The 17,760-nt window shown below is 29.7% G+C and overlaps 2 protein-coding genes and 1 pseudogene across 2 annotated transcripts in view; 2 read left to right on the forward strand and 1 right to left on the reverse strand.

The window, feature by feature from the left end:
- The window catches only part of LOC113373222, a 93,643-nt pseudogene that overhangs the window by 11,536 nt on the left and 64,347 nt on the right, over window positions 1-17,760 (forward strand).
- On the forward strand, window positions 822-6,759 carry LOC113373218 (GATOR complex protein WDR59-like). The gene is given in 18 exon segments (XM_026613520.1): window positions 822-1,202; window positions 1,337-1,541; window positions 1,614-1,646; window positions 1,649-1,816; window positions 1,819-1,895; window positions 1,964-2,258; window positions 2,375-2,428; window positions 2,495-2,643; window positions 2,744-2,932; window positions 3,051-3,359; window positions 3,428-3,602; window positions 3,660-3,837; window positions 4,067-4,193; window positions 4,915-4,941; window positions 5,725-5,970; window positions 6,055-6,211; window positions 6,388-6,455; window positions 6,587-6,759. Coding segments are annotated over 18 exon segments (2,769 nt in total). The 5' UTR covers window positions 822-962; the 3' UTR covers window positions 6,659-6,759.
- LOC113373476 overlaps window positions 7,301-17,760 on the reverse strand; it is a 15,104-nt gene continuing 4,644 nt past the window's right edge. Inside the window, exons 4-9 of the mRNA XM_026613771.1 lie at window positions 17,248-17,258; window positions 10,993-12,093; window positions 8,895-10,948; window positions 8,580-8,815; window positions 7,716-8,497; window positions 7,301-7,656 (exon numbers count right to left, since the gene is read on the reverse strand). Of these exons, the coding sequence (XP_026469556.1) occupies window positions 7,333-7,656; window positions 7,716-8,497; window positions 8,580-8,815; window positions 8,895-10,948; window positions 10,993-12,093; window positions 17,248-17,258 (4,508 nt within the window). The 3' untranslated portion in view covers window positions 7,301-7,332. The remainder of the gene's footprint in view (window positions 7,657-7,715; window positions 8,498-8,579; window positions 8,816-8,894; window positions 10,949-10,992; window positions 12,094-17,247; window positions 17,259-17,760) is intronic.

Genomic DNA, 17,760 nt, shown 5'->3' on the forward strand with positions numbered 1-17,760 from the left:
CTGGTACAAACCATGAAGGCGATCAGCCTGCACATTTAACATTGAAAGATGATTCTGTACCTATAAAAACAAATTACAAGAATTTGATGGTCCAGAAGGAAGATTTTGCCCAGCAGGTATGACTTCAATCAATACAATTTTAACACTAATTAAAGTTTATTAATTTTTCTTATGGTATATACTTATTAAAATATTAATTTTTGTAAAATAAATATTTGGTTTATAGGTGTATATGAATTTGTACCAATGGAGGATGGAGATGGTCAACGATTACAAATTAACGCTCAAAATTGCATACATTGTAAAACTTGTGATATAAAAGATCCAACTCAAAATATTAACTGGGTTGTCCCTGAGGGTGGTGGTGGACCAGCTTATAATGGAATGTGAAAATTATCAGAACTGAATAATATTATAAATAATAGACCTAAAAATAACTTTTTGTATAAGTTTGTACATATATTTTATGAATAAAGATTTTTATCTACATATTTTAATGACATCATTTTAATAATTGTATAGTTTTGAACTAATTTATAATAATATTGACTTTATAAATCTTTTTCGCCTTCTATATTTGAAATCGCAAAAAGAACCGCCAGATTTTCAATTTTTAAGATAATCTGATACAATCTGTGTATAAGTTCAAGATTGTTTATTATATGTCAGCTGAGAATGTTTGACAGCTGTCAAATTATTAAAAGAATATAAAAATATCACTTATCAAATTCTGCTAATAGTAGATAATCAAAAACTTTTGATATTTAATTATCTTAATGAATGAAGTGAATGAATTTTTAATATTTATAGTTACTCTTAGTGCTTTCTGATTTCTGGTCTCATAAACATGGTCAAAGGTTAAAAATAATCTTGAAAAAATCTTATGGTTTAACACAATATGCAACCAGCCATAAAAATATCCTGAATAGATTTTATAATTATAAATATTGCATAAATAAATAATGTCTCAAAGATGGAGTGCAGATTCAACTGTAGCAGAACACAGGGATCTTCAGGCATCTGCAATGGCTGTAGATTACACAGGAAACATTGTTTTATTAGCCGGAAGGCGCCACTTAGCTTTAAAAAGACTTGATGAAAATAACTATACATTGAAAAAAATCCAACGTACTAGTAAATATGAAGTAGCTTCTGTTGAATGGGCTCCATCAGCTGTTTATAAACACATTTGTGCAATAGCAGTAAGATTTTTTTATTTTATTATTATTTACAATTTCATATATTTAGGTAAAGATTTAACTTAAGTTACTCTAAAATGATTATGATAGTCTTACAATAAATTATGTTTATTTAACTCATTCCATTTTATTATCAGTGCAATCAACAAGTTGAAATAGTTTCCTGGGAAAGCGGGGAACCAAATACAACAAGCACTTTAAAATCACATACTCGAGTTATAAGTGATATAAATTGGCACAGACATGATCCAAATCTTTTGGCCAGTTGTTCAGTAGATACTTATACACATATTTGGGATATTAGAGATGGTAGAAGGCCAATATTATCGATGACCTCAGTTTGTAAGTTTTATGTATATGAAATTTTTGATATTTTTTTGTACTTATTTAACTTTGATTGTAAATTTTATAAAGCTGGTGCGTCACAAGTTAGATGGAATAGAATATCTAATCATATTTGGCAACATCACATGATGGAGATATTAAATTGTGGGATCAACGTAAAAGCACAAGCCCTGTTCAGTATATCACTGCCCATTTATCAAGAATACATGGCATAGATTGGAGTCCCAATTCTGATCACCATTTGGCTACCTCAAGTCAAGATGGTACCGTTAAATTTTTGATATTCACAATACAAGAAGGCCCGATAATGTATTAAATACTGCCGCTCCAGTTTGGAGAGCTCGATATACTGTAAGAAATATATTTCAATGAATTCTGTTGCAGCACAGTTTTGACATTTTAATATATTTTATTTTTAGCCATTTGGTGATGGGTTGGTAACTGTGGTGGTACCTCAATTACGAAGGGGAGAAAATTATTTGCAACTGTGGAATGTGACAAATCAGTCAGCACCAGTTCATACATTTGTCGGTCATACAGATGTTGTTCTAGAGTTTTGTTGGCGACCTCAAGATAGTAATTCTACTTCTACAGACCATGAACTTGTAACCTGGTCTCGTGATCAGTCTCTTAGAGTTTGGAAAGTTGATGCATTTATGCAGAAACTTTGTGGTCATGAAGCTGATGAAGAGCATATGGATTTGGAAAATGAAGGTAACTACTTGAAGAAATTCTTTTATAAATTTTAATATTGCATTTCAATATTCAATAGTTCAAATGATGAAATAATTGAAAAAACAATTATAATTTTTAATATGATTTAATAATAGATGATGCATCAAACCATTTATGCAATGGTCCATCGCACCACACAAATGTTGTAGGTCTGTAGAAATATAATTTTGTTTATAAAATAAAAATATACCACAATTTGTAAATTTATTGTGCAGATCCAGTTGTTGCAGTGCCATGCAATTTACAGCAAGAGCTATCTTTATTAGATAATCAAGTTTCTAATATAGAAATGGATGTGATTGATATTACAAAGCGCACATGCACTATTACAATCAATGCCAATAATCATACAGTCGTGTTACAGGTAATGATATTCATTAAATTAATATTTATAAATTTGTTTATACTGCTTTTAATTTTTATGTTATGTACATTTGTTAATATGTGATAATTTTATATTTTAGATAAGTTTTCCAAATAAATATCCATCTCCTGGTTTTCCACCTGTATTTCATTTTGGTCTTGGAACTTCTTTGGATAGCGTGCAATCAGTGACCTTAATGCGATTGTTGAAAGCTACTGCAAATGACAGAACCAAAAAAGCCCGACCTTGCATGGAAGCTTGTTTGAGACGGCTTGTCCTTGCTTTGGAGGTAAATATTCAAATATATTTTTTTCTATTATAAATATAATATTTTTTCTATGTGTGGAACATAGGAACTTGTTCTTTTCTTTCAATATATTTGATATCTTATTCTTGTTTATTTTTAGAGATCCAACGACACATTAGAATCCCGGACACGATTCAAAATTCCAAAACCGGAACCAGAGTTGTATATAGGGCTCCACGACGCGAGAGTTCCATTTCCTAGAACTTCGGGGGCAAAATGGGGTCATATTGGATTCCTAGTTGTTTTTGGTAGACCACCAAATGCTAGACGCCAATCAATTAAAAATGAGAGTTATACCCCAAGGTCCTTATCAGCTCTCGGCGGTCCGCACGGAACTATGGTTTATAATGGTAGACATTCAAACAGAAGTACTTTAAGCATATCATCATTCTATTTCCAAGATCATTTGGTAAGATGTTTTTTTTTTATTATCCTTATGTTTCAATTGGTTTCTAATGCATATATGTTTTTTCTCAGAAAAATTCTAAACGCACAAGAACTCGAACTATATCCGCTCCAGGAACAGGAGTAATATCAGTCATTACTCCGAAACCAATTAGGCATATGGTGACCGTTTATGATGCCAATACGCTCTTTTTTATTAATAAGAGACTGGCCGAATCTTATATTATCAAGTCACGGAGTTTGGCAGGTTCGATATTGATATGTTTTGGCGGTTAATGATTTTTTTAATATTTTTTTTATTCAGCAATGTGCGCGCATAATGCTGCCATGGCTTTGGAATGTGGCAGAACTGATTTGCATAGAACATGGACTCTGGCTGGACTAATGGGTGAAGTACCTACGAGCAATTCTGGTTATGCTGATTCTGAAGATGATGTTCCGTGGCCTTACCATCCGTTTGGGAGTAGTATGCTACATTCTTTGTAAGTATAATGCAATGCGAATTTTATCAGTATTTACACGTCGAAAAAACATAAAATTATAGTAAATCGGATTTACTGGCGAAATCATAATCTTCTTCTTCGAGAAGTTATAATAATAATAAAATTATTAAATGAGAACTAAATATTTTTATATTAGAAATAACAAGCGACTTTAGAGTAATTAAATTTATTGGAAGTTAATTATAAATAATTTATGTTTTTTTTGCAGAATAACCCATTATGCAAAAATTGGCGACGTACAAACTGCAGCAATGTTGTGTTGTGCGTTCGATAAATCTTCGGAAACTTCTAAATGTTTCCGACAAAATTCAGGAAGTAAATCAGTCAATCATAGCGTGAGTACTAATTACATTTACCTAGCACAATTATTTCAATACAAACCTACAATTAATCACATAATTACACTCACAGTTCCATGTTTTTTTATTATTGCGAGACACATTTTTAAATGCATTTGAATGGAAAGTTAAAGCCTCGCAAAAGGTGTTTGTTTGTATTTATGAAGCATGCTGTTTATATTTTTATATTTAGAATAGAACAAATGCACTGGGATGTGGCTGTTTTAATAAATTCATTTTTGCGCAACCGTTTGATATAATTTTTTTAAAAGCACGCATGAAAACATAATGCTTCTCATTATTTTATATTTTATTCTAAATTTATTTGAATACTGCAAGACGTAAAATCATAGACGTACATGTAAAATACATAAATATATAATGGAAACAGTCGTCGCTACTCAAAAAAAAAAGTCCTAAACTTTATTATTGGGATCACTTATCATAATGTTTGCACAAGCTTTCAAAAAATTACCATAAGTAAATTAAATATTAATATCTATATGATATTAAAATCTCTAGTTATGATAATTAAATAATTGAACTTGATACACCATTAAAAATACTAAAAACTAAAGAATAATGAAAGTTGAAATGAGAATTATTTCATAAACACACTGCACGCACTTACTCACATAACATACATTTATATACATGAATTTATATTTTACTTTATTTGTTCATTTAGTGTTAATTATTCTTTTTAACTTTATTGTAGCATCTAGCTTCTGGGAAATGGCTCAAGGTAATGTAATGATTAATTTACGCATACGTTTATTTTTTAAACTTAATTTTACAAATAAAATAAAAATAATATTAATATTTTAATGAAGGTAATTGCAAACTGAAGTAAAATAGATAATTGTAAACTTTGGTTTTTGTTTATCATTATACTCTAACTAATACTTTGCATACATTGCTTACTTACATGCACACACTCCAATCACAAATTTACTAACTTGCATTCATATTAGCTTTATTTGTAATAATATGTATAGTAACCCTTATTTTAAATATTTCGTAGATATTTTTATATTAACATGTGCATTATGTTTTATTGTTTTCATATTTACTTATGCAAGCGTTGTGTAATAATCATGTTTTATTTAATATTTGAGTAATACGTAAAAATATTCAAAAAATACTTTTTTCTGTTATAGCACTCTAGTTTATAGTTACAAATAATTAATTAACAAAAATTAATTTGTAATAGTAACATGTAATATTTTTTTTTTCTATGCTGTATTTGATCGAATAGAGAAACGAAACTTATAAGTACTACTGTAGTAATATAATTAATTAAATAATTAACTAATTTTGTACTGTTAAATTTACATAGTTTAATTGATGTTTATATGATTGATTGGGAGAAATTTATTTGATAATTTTTGTATCATAAACAGAAAAGTATTTAACAGGTATTAACAAATACACAAGTATTTCCGTTCTCATAAAACTAAGTATAAGATTCCTGAATTTGATAATGTGTAAATGCACATCTCTATACTAACTTTTTAAAAACTTACAGCCAGGTGGTTCACCTTATCATACAATTCATCCTATAGACACAAAAGTGGAAGGTTGGAATATTCCAACTTTTAAACAACATAGAAGTAATTCTTGGAGTGATTCGATGGATGAATGTCGGATTGAGAGCGAAATAGTGAGACCTGTTACAATGTTGAATCATAAACATGTACATTTATATGATGAATATAAAAAAGCCTATGCTGAAATTTTATATAGATGGAAGTTATTGATAACCAGAACTGAGGTAAGGAATTAAAGAAATACTATTACTGAATGAAGGTGATAGTCTTGATTTTTTTAGTGTAAAATTATCATTACTATGTTTCAGATAATAAAGTCAACTTCAACGAATTTAGATATTCATCATAGAGGTGTTGAATTTTTAGCCGAGTGTAGCCTTTGCGGCAGGTCTGCAAGAGGTCCTCAATGTCCAGTTTGCAGACGCACGGCTCTGCATTGTTCTGTGTGCAGATTGGCTGTTAAAGGTCAGTGAATTTTTTTTATGAAAAACACATGTACTTATACAAATAACAATTAAAAAAATGAAATGTGTAATTTAAAAAAAAAATTAATTTCTGGACACTTCAATCCTTTGCGGAAAATGATTTGCTAAAATGGTTTGCGTATCATTTTTGTCATTATTTTTCGAAATTTATTCCAGGTTCAACAAGCTGTTGCTTACAATGTGGTCACGGAGGTCACACGATTCATTTACAAGAATGGTTCAAAGTGAGTACCCATAAAACAATTTTAATGCAATCCAATGCAATATATTTATTTTATATAATATTCATTTACAATTTTTGCTTAAATGTAAATTTTTCTTATATATTTTTATTACATCACTCAAATTTTCACAGACACAAATAATTTGTCCAACGGGATGCGGTTGTAACTGTTTGGAAGAAAGCAATGATATATTTGATACATGATTATAATATTTTTATATTTCAAAATGACTATATAAGTGTGATAAATAATAGAGCTATAATACTATAATAGGAATAATGTTATGTACTGAATTTAAAAATATATAATCTATGTTTCTATGATAAAGTTGAAATTATTCAAAGAAGAAAGAAAACTCGTAAATTGTTACTTGAAATCGGAGATTTTTAATTTTGTATGGGGTTTTATTTTCATTGGTGCGTGGGTTAATTTAATGTATTTAACCTTTTATCATCGTAAATATATCAAATCGTTTGTTGCATAATAAACTACATAAATTTTTCCTGAATATATACTTATCTAAATTAGTATTAAAAACAATTGTTTATCATAAATTATCATATGATTTTTAGACTGGTATATATCAATGGTATATTTCTATGAGAATCTTAAGTATACTTATTTATATAATAATTAATTGTTTTTCATGGACATGATTTATGTTTTATGCATATAATGAATGACAGGCATATCTGAATATTATTTTTATTTTTTTAAACTTTTTTTTCAAATATTATTATCTAACAAACGGCAAGAATGATGAATTTATTAAAGAAAATTATAAATTCTTATCTTATCGACTTATTTTTCTAAATTAAAGCATATTTATATTCTCGATCTTACTTCGTTTAAATTCGTTTTGAACACTATATTTTTATTAGTGACAATAATTGCACTTTGCATGACACTTTTTACCATTAATGCCACATCGGCATCCCGCTGAGGTATCACCTTTCCCATTGGGGCCCCACCTGGGCCCTCTGGTGACCCAACAAATCTCAGTCTTGCACATTGAGCAACGAAGCCAATCGCATCCCCATTTCTTCATTAAAATCACTTGACATGTTGGGCAAGTCATGGCTTCACCTTTGTCTACAAGATCTTTTAACATATCTTTGGTTCTCTTAGCGTCTGCGTTTGTTTCTGAATCTTGCTTCATTTTTTCTTGGTACTGTCTGCAGTCGAGATTAGTATGGATTGCCTAGAAATAAATAATTTTGTCAATTAATCAATTTAAATTTGATTATTTTAATTATATACCTGACAGGTCAAGCAATTCGAATGTGAGCAGACAGGACAATGGAATAAATTCACGTTATCCTCGAATATGCACCATCCTAAACAATTAGGAGTCTTGCAATGAAATGCATTTTTGATTTTATTCTCAGCTTGAGCTATGGACTTTGCTAAATGCTGTTCATAAATTTCTTTGCTAACTAAAGCCTTAATTTCTCGTTCTTGAAGAACATAATTGCAAGTGTATTGATCGTTCCTAAATGGACATTTCACTTCTGGTTCTTCCGAATATTTTATAGTATTCGTCAAACATTCACGGCAAAAAGTGTGCAAACATTCACGCAAAACAACACCTTCGCCAACTACAAAGTTGTCGAAACAAACGCTGCATGCAAATGGTTCTAGATTTGAAACGATATCCTTGGAGTCTAAATTTAGTAATTGCATGTAATGCTCATCTTTCAAACTTTCGAGCTGCTTTTTTTGTTCAACAGTAGGTTTCTCAGAATTGCAAACAGTACAATTTTCGTTCAAATTGTAATTATTCACAGTGCATGTCGTGCAAGTCCAATCTAATTTTTGTTTATTTTGTATGTCGGCTACTTCATCAGTCAAGCCATTACAAGAGTATTCGCTTATATCGAAACAGTCGGTATCGTTAAGCGAAAACTCACTTCCAGAAATACTTCGACTATCCATTTCTTTAATATCACTTAAATTGGAATAATTGCGCTTTATATCTGGAATCAGGCTTGGACCACTAACAATAATTTTGTTGTCTTTGCTTGGACCTTCTTTGTCATCTTCTGAAAAAATTAAATATACAGATCAAATTAGATATAATTATATTCGTAAATCACATAATTACATAATCATTTTATTATTTACCTGGTGCAACTAAATACAAATAAATTGGAGCTGAACTTTCTCTTATTCCATATTCTTCTAAGGTCCTTGAATCATCAGTAGCTAATTGATTTCCAAGAATCCATCGTTGGATAGCAATTGGTATTTCAAAATCGTGCAATATTTTGCGCTTTAGACCCAATAAAGTCATACACTTTGGTATTTGTAGCAAAATCGGGCCTTGGTGCGAAAGTTTGTCTTCCACATATAAGTCCAAACTGTAAAAGATTAAATGATTAACAACTTAACTAATAATGTTATGTATCTTAGTTTTTATTCTCATTATTTTTAACTTACGTTACAATAACTGGACCACCACCTTTAGGGGAAGAATTTTGATTCTGTTGTCTGATAACAGAACAATTTACTTTTAAGTTTGCCAAATCTTTAGCAAGTCTAGCCGCGTCCATTTGGCGTCCATCAGCAATCGCATTTTCTAAACTTTTTAACAATTTATTAATTTCTACAGTATTATTATTATTATTTGCTGTATCTCGATTCTTCATTATACTTTTTGGAATTCTTAGATCTTCTGTTAAAACATCATAATCGCTAGTGTGAATGTGTCCTTTTTCTGCACTTGCTACTTTAGATTGACTCATATAAGGATTTTTGGGTTTTTGATAAATTGGATTTATTTTAGCATTATTCATGCTCACAAAATCACGAGCTTGTATTAATTCGTATGTTCTATTTCTAATTTTTAGTTCTGGTGCTTGATAATTTTCTGGCATAATAGGTAATATGGTTTCAATGATTGTTGGCGGTTTGTTAGTCGGCTCGAGTTTTCTTATGACACCACTTGTTTGACATGAACTAGACACTTTCAGTGGTTTATTTGCATTTTCATTCCGAACTTTGATATCATCAAATTCTGTATGAGTCGTCACGACATAGACAGACATTTCAGGCTCCTTCGCAGTTTCAGGTTCATTGAACACCTGAGTTTTTTTAATAGCACCAAATTTATTGGTATCATCTTTAGGGAAATTCTTTGCATCATCTTTGAAGTTTTGAGGTGTGTGTACAATATGCTCAGGCTTATTAATAATTTTAGGCTCCGGGGTAACAGGTTTCCGTGGAGGAATATGTTGTTTCGGCAAAGAATTTTTCATTTCTCTCAAGCGTTCAAATAATCTGCTTTGTTCTAACTCATTTTCATCACGATTAGGAATGGGAGCAATATCATCAAGATTAGCGCTAAAGCGTTCTAATCTGATTTTACGTACTTCTTCCATGTTAGGCTTTACAAATGTTTTGTTTAATGAACTATCATTATTGAATTCCATGTTTGGTTTAATAAACATTTTATTAGCTGCATTATCATTTATAGGTTTAAATTCTTTATTAGTTGAAATGTTTAAGTTGTTTACATCCATTTTTTTGGTTTCGTGCAATTGATATACTTCTTTATTCTTGTTCAATACATTTTTATTTACATTTTCATTTATTGGTTTAAATATTGATCTGTCAGATGATGATTTTTTCAAATCACACAAAGAGTTTCGAGTTTTTGTTGGAAAGTATTTTTTGAGTTCTTTTTCCCAATCACCTAATGTCCGTTTCCTACTTTTGGGGGAATCTGTAATTTTTGCGTTCAATTTGCCATCATTTATATTATCTTTCGATACATTGCAACTCGTGCAGGTCGATTTCCAGTGCGGATTTTGGGCGCTACAGTTTTTACAAGTCCAATTTATAGACGAATTCAAATTGACTGAAGATTGTGACTTCATTGGAAACTTTTTAGGAAATTCATTATCAAGATTGTCATTGATCTCTTGTTTTTCTAACTTAGGGGAATTATTTGTGCAATTCATTGGAATTCCCGAGTTCAACTTTGATTCAATATCATCTATTGAAGTTAAGTTTGAGGCCGGTTTTGTAAATCCAGAAGTGCTGAAGATACTTCTTTTCATTGGCGGTGTTTCAGATTCTTGAGCGGGGCTTGTTTTTGAAGAAGTACCTAATAAATCAGAGTTTTGTAAAAAGTAAGCGGTTGGTGGCTTATTAGCATTTTTTGGAAATAATTTTGCAGATTCTTTTGGATTGAAAAATGCTGAGTTTACAGTAACTTTAGTCACGTTAGTGATAGCGTTGAATTTTGATATTAAGTCTCTTGCTGATTTCGGACCATTTTCCTCTTCTTTTTCTGGAACATGCGGTCTAAGAAAACTTGGAATTTCATCAAACTCGTCATTTTGGCTTTGTTCCCGTTGGCTATTAACAATTGCTGCTGCTTCGCGATCTAATTCGCTTATATTTGCCAACATTGACAAACCAGATTTTCTTTTTTCTGAATCTTTCTTTTTATCATCAGATTTATCATTTATTTTGAAAAGAAACTGAATCTTGGATTGTAATCGCTTGCGGTACTACTTCTACAGTAGTTAACTTCAGGAAAAGCTGCATTTTCTTTATCTTTAGATTTATCTAAAGGTTTATCTTTTTTGAAATCTTTAGAGTTACCACCTGTGCGTTTATACCATGGCCTAGGAGATACTGGCGGTACATCCTTGATTTCTTTTCCTAACGACATGTCTTCTTTAATAACAATGGATTTGCTTGGTTTCAGAACACCTTTTTCAAGTTTCAATGAATCATTAGCTATTGGGTCCTCTTTAGGAATATCACTAGGGTCTTTTGGGTTATCCATATTATTGAAATTATTAGGTTTAGTATCTTCGTTTTTTAGCTCAATTGGTGGCGGAGGTGCTGGTCGCTTTTTGCGGGAAATAGTTGATGATCTCGATTGTGAATTAGTTTGTTTCGAACCGTTATATTTAGGAGGCGGCGGAGCACGTCTTTTACCTTTAACATGAACATAAGCACCAGCTCGTTTATCCTTTGATGAATCACTGGCAGTTCTCCTGTGACCTTTTACAACACTTCCATTTGCACTTGTATTAATGTCACTTACTCTTGTTATTGGTAAACTTAAATCACAATAATTTCTATTATTTTCAGTTTTTATTTTTTTAGGATCACTAAAGTCTATGCAATCGTTTTTCCGTAAAGTATCCGCAGCATACAACCTATATTTTTTACGCAAGGTTAAATTGCGATCCAATTCTTTTAGTCGCTCCCTTTGTCTCAGTCTTTTGCGATAAGTTTCAGTATCAGGTCCAGGAGCTATAAGGGTTTCTGGTTGAGAAGCTGTACCGAAGGGCTTATAAATATTAGGAGGCACGTATGCGAAACTTGTGGCTGTTGCTGTTGAAAATATTGAATTCACACTTTCATTACTAGAAAATAATGGACTCACTGGTCTACTTAAATTTTCGTCTTCACTGTCTGTGTTTAAATCTTTATCATCTTTTTTAAACCAACGGAGGAATGAAAAAAATCCGCTAGATGTTGGTCTTGGTAAACTTCTTCTTCCTAAATTTGGAACTTGATTAGACTCTGTAGATACTTCTTGTGGTTGTGAAGATGGTTCACTGATTGATCGTTGCATTGTCACTTCGCACACATGACTTGGTGTTTTGCATGTGCTCTCCCAAAGAGTAATTCACATGCTTTTGGATTTTGAACATTCTGTGAAAAAAAAATTAATTAAAAAACTGTTTAAAGCATGTCCTATTTCAATAGATTTAAAATTTTTCAAATCGGATCAACCTCGTAGAAAAGTAATATTTTGGCACACATACACACTTTTTCCAATTTTGGTAACAAACTATTCAGAATAAATTGAGAAAATATAAAAGTGTAGTAAATATATACAATTAATTAATTCCTGTTATTTTTTCTAAAAAATACTTACACTATAAATATATTAAAATACATCTCACAACAACTGTTCTATATTTCTAATTTTAGCACCGTGTTTTGAATTTATGTACTATGTAGTTAGCCTTATGTGCCGTTGAATCATGAAAGTCTATAAAAATATTTTTGAGTCATTAACTCTAGACAAAGACTTCAGTACACGAAGTGCTATACGTATATGTTGTCATTAAATTATTTTCTATTTAAAGAGGCGATATCATCCGTCTTAATTTTATTTTCACTAGCAGTTACTTGGATTTTCGTCAAATGACAAGTGCAAAATGGTGCGTCCGTCCGTATGCACATTTTGGTGCATTGCCAGAAATATATTATATCCAGCTTACAGATTTATTGCAATATGGACATTAAGATCAGATTAGAATTACTGGCTTGATTTATATTTTGCTACAAGATGGGTATTGAAGAAAATTATTCAGATTAAAACAATATTTGCATTTATTATAGCTTCGATGTGTTAAGGTATTTTCAAATACCATGTGGTTTCTATTTTACCTCTTTTCTGTATTTAATAACGCGTTTCCTTTAAATCTAGAGGTTACATCAAATTTAAATATATTATAGCAAATAGATTAATCCATAAAATGATAATTATCATTATCCAATTTCATGTTTTATTAATTTCGCGAATATTTTGTTTTTGCCAGAAAATCCAGGTTATTAATATTACGTTTACTCGACGTTTTAAGTCATTCTGGTTTTATTGACACCAAAATTTGAACTTCAGTTGATGTTTCCTTAAAAATAAGTGAATCGATTTCAAAATTTTAAAAGCCATTCGTTAAAACTAGGCAAGATGCAAAAAAAATTGACCACGTTTGGCATCATTGGGGATTGTTCTAATTAATTTTTAATAAAGATTGCCCTGAAAATTTCTAATTTTTTTGTGATTTTGATGATTTTTTTATGATGATAGAAGTTCATGGTCGTAGCAAGCATTATTAACTATTGTGAGCTTATATGAAAAGTAGTTTATTTATCAAGATTTATTAAGATTTGGTTTAATGCTTTATGGCAAAATTTCTAAGTTTTGTCATCACAATTTTCAAAGTTGCTAAATCTCAATTCCTATTGATTAAGTCGATTATATACACATATCGGAAAGTTTTGCAATTTGCCTCCTAAAAGGCAAAGTCAAATTTTCTGCCCCGTTTGTGTTGTTATCTTTTCTACCTTAAATTTATTATAAAAAAATTAAAAAATAATAATATTTGAAAATTAAGTATAGAAATAGCATATTCAGTTTATAATGTCTTCTTAACACTACTTTTGTGGGAGCCTGACCTAAAAATGATTGTTATGAACGTGTGGCCTATAAATACATTCTAAATGATTGGCGCAAATAAATTAGATTTACGAAATAGTTTGTAAACTCCAAATTATTTTGTTATGAAAATCTGTAATAATTAATAATATATATGTAATAACAGTTAAATAATAATATATCCGTGATTTATAATGGGTTATCATCGAACGATATGGAAATTCAGAGTCAACTAGGAAATTTGTGATAGGGTATTAATTGTTTTACTTGCTTTGCTATTTTAATCTAGATAAATTATTTGAAAAATTAGTCATGATTTTACAAACTCCTAAACTATGGCAATAGTTTTAATTCTGATAGCCATAGCATTCTGATTTTTTTTATAAATTTTAAATACAAATGTCGAATAGTAATCGAACAATTATATTCCATAATCCATTGGGATATAATTCTGATACTCAAAAATTCCTATTAAAATAAAAAAATTACAAAGTATTAAATTTTGGTCTATTCTCTTATTATAAGGCAGTTCAAAAAGAAATATAAATATCATTTTTTTTTAGAAAAAAGACAATAGAAGACCAAAGTTTAAAAATTTTGTTAAGACTACATATTTGGGAATTAATCCAACTTTCCTTTCATTATTTAGAGTGCACATGTAAACTTATTTCGTTACCTATTTGGCAAAAATAGATTATATTTTGAAATATATATATATATATATATATATATATATATATATATATATATATATATATATATTGATTTTTCTATTGATACTAATTGTATGTCCAAAAGACCTATTTTTGCTAGCAATATATTTGATTGGCGTATCTATTAAACACGTGTAACATTACCCGAGTACTTTCAGTATTCATAATTACATTCGATTTTTATAAATCTATGAATTTAATACTATTAATAATAGGAAAAAAATAGATTCTTTGGTTTTCAAGTTATACTTCTATATTTGCACACGTATACCTGCGCGAAGGCTTAAGCTGTTATTTGATAGCATCTGCTTTCATATATGATACTAACATCCAAAAAAAAACGAAATTTTGTCACAAGTTACCATTTTAGAACAATTTAACTTTATTATTAATATTTCTGACTCACCACATTTTATCAACCTAATTTCCTGTTTTACTTCACACTAGCACATATTTTTAATCAAAACAACAGATATGGATTCCATGCACTTCTAACACAATTTATTTATTTTATCACTATATTTTGGGTTAAATATCACATTTTTTTTAATTTTTAAAAGGGTGAAGCAACCGTATATGCTTTCGCCACAACTGCGAGATGAATTGGACGAATTCATGCTTGCACGAGGAGTTGGTTGTTCATTCCAAGTTCGCCGGCCGTAGGGCTAAATTTAGCATACTGCCACTAAGTTCTATTCTTACACCAAAACGCCTAATACAATTTCACATAAATTGCCATCAGAAGAAATTTTAATATTCATTATATTTTGACCAATAAAAAACATAAAAACAACTTGACCTGAACTTATAATTAGGTTTAACTATGATTATAATTTGGTGGTTAGCAAATGTAGATATCGTATACATTTGCAATCACAGGTTTTCTACACCAATTATTTTTGGGCGAGTTTCACAGATCATATAAATTGCCATCAGAAGAAATTTTAATATTAATTTTAAGACGTGCATATTTTTTGGACCTTTAGAGAACCGATCTAATTCCCTAGATATGAATCCAACTAGATTCATACTCAAATTCATAATCTTTTTTTATTCAATTTCATTCTGCAATCTGTATAATTGATTACATTTAGCAGAAAATTTTTATTAATTTTAGCAGAGATATGTATATAGTAAAATAGTTGGTCTGATATTAATTAAAATTTGTATCATTAAAAAATATCCAATTATGTAAGTACAAAAATTGGTATTGGTCTTTTGCGCAGATTTTTGAAATTAATATTGAGATATTTTTCAAGACAAGTTTGTTCAAACTCAAAACAAGTAAATTTTTTTGGCAAAGATGTTAATTATTAATTAAAAATTAATTACATTTGCAAAAATCAGTGCAATTACTGATGATACTTTTTATTAATTTCTTCTTTGCTCTTGCTCGAGCAAGAGGTAAACTAGCTGTAAGTGGAATTCTGTCTTAAGGCAATTAAGGCATCGTGCCTTAAGGCAAATTGCTGGAACTTCCCGTACCAAAAATTATTATTTTTTAAAAACGATTAACATTTTTGAAAAAAATTTACTTTGAAAAAATAAGATATTTGAGAGAAACTATAAATTGGACAAAAAAATTACTTTTTTAAAAAAAAAAAAAAAATTTTTTAAAAAAAATTTTTTTTTCATTTTTTTTTTTTTTTTTAAATTTTTTTTTCTTTATTTTGACATATTGTGGAAGATCTGAACTTTTTTTTCAAAGCAATCGTACTGCTTTAACTGCATAGGGACAAAATATAAAGCGCGTAAGCGCCGCGTCGCTGTCTAACGCATAAGCATTGGCACGGAACCCATAGGAATGTTAACAAAATGTATACTGATTGTTAAAATCTCTATAAAATATCTGATAATTTGATGTGCATATGTCTAATGATCATTTCTGACCGCCAGAAGGCTCATTTTTTTTACTTTTTCCTCCATATCTCCGAAACCGCTAGACCTACCTTCATGAAAATTTTATCGATTCTTCATCTTGTCAATACAAGTGAAATGTTTTTTGAATTATTCAATCGAACGCTCCGTTCTCTTAAAAACTGAGTTACCGTGTTCGGCACTTTTTGCCCCGTATCTTTGGAACGGCTAGACCTGCCTACGCCAAAAACTAATCAGCACGTCTCCTTATCAATACGAATCGAATGTTTTTTGAATTATTCAAATCGGTTGATCCGTGTTCCCGAAATCGTCGACGAAAATTTGTATCCGCACATACATACACACACGTACATACATACATACATACACCACACACACACACATTACACACACACACACACCACATACATCCATTTTTTCTAAGGTATGCCAAAATGTTCAGAAACCTCTGAAACGTAAAGATATATTAAAATTTTCATTTTCGATTTTTTTGCGATTACTATAACTTACCCTACGGGAAGTTAACAAGATCTTGTGTAGCTTTTTCTGATAAGTGATATAATCAAAGTCTTTTTACATATCTATTTAATTTTTTTTTATGAAGAACATCATGATATATAAAATAATTTTGTTTTATTAAAATTAAAAGATCAATACAATTTCTACCAATTTCTTTTATTAATGCTCTAGGATACTTCTTAATTAACTGATGCAATTGAAGAAAAGTTCACATATTGTTTTATAAGAACACATATTTATAATCATTTAAAATAATACATTTTGATTAAATTTTAAAAATATAGTTAAGTAAACCATCAAATGGGTCATCATATTTATCTTCAATATAGTTGTCTCCTCTTAAGTATTTTCATGTCTATTTTTGCATTTGTTGTCTGGACTTATAAGCCATGTGTTGGCTTTGAAAAAAAATACAGAAAAGTTCAGAGTTCAGCTATATAAAACTTGCATTGTGGTTTCTGTAAAATATTGTATGATTCAGTAATCTTACATAATTAAATCCTAAAAACAGATGCATTATATAAAAAAAATTGCACTTGATCTATTCGAAATTTAGGAATTTGGATGCTCTCTCCATGTAGATTCCAAATTTTCTGAATTTAAAATTAGAATTAGATTCGAAAAATTAACTTGAAGTAAACTGGTGTTGTTATTGTTGTGCAATCTGTATCTACATACAGTTAATAAATGTATCAGTTTCTGGAACAAAGATTTATAAAATTATTTTGGGTAAGTATGATGTTAGACATAATTATAAAAATATAAGTATTTATTTGATATAGGTCAAATATTATTCAAGACTGTATCCAGCATTCAAAAGATTCATAAGATAGGTTCATGAAATTTAATATTTGCTTGTTATCTTCAAAATCATCTTCATTTTTTTTAGCAAATATGTTTGGTAATATTATGGTATATTAATATTCAATATTACATAGCATGCAAATTTGCAAGAGTAACCTTGCAATCACCTGGTTTTCATTATTTTTAGTATCTGTCCGTT

Source organism: Ctenocephalides felis, unplaced genomic scaffold (assembly GCF_003426905.1).
Source record: "Ctenocephalides felis isolate EL2017-DRISC unplaced genomic scaffold, ASM342690v1 CF-g0.4_SCAFFOLD_01604, whole genome shotgun sequence".
Taxonomy (NCBI): domain Eukaryota; kingdom Metazoa; phylum Arthropoda; class Insecta; order Siphonaptera; family Pulicidae; genus Ctenocephalides; species Ctenocephalides felis.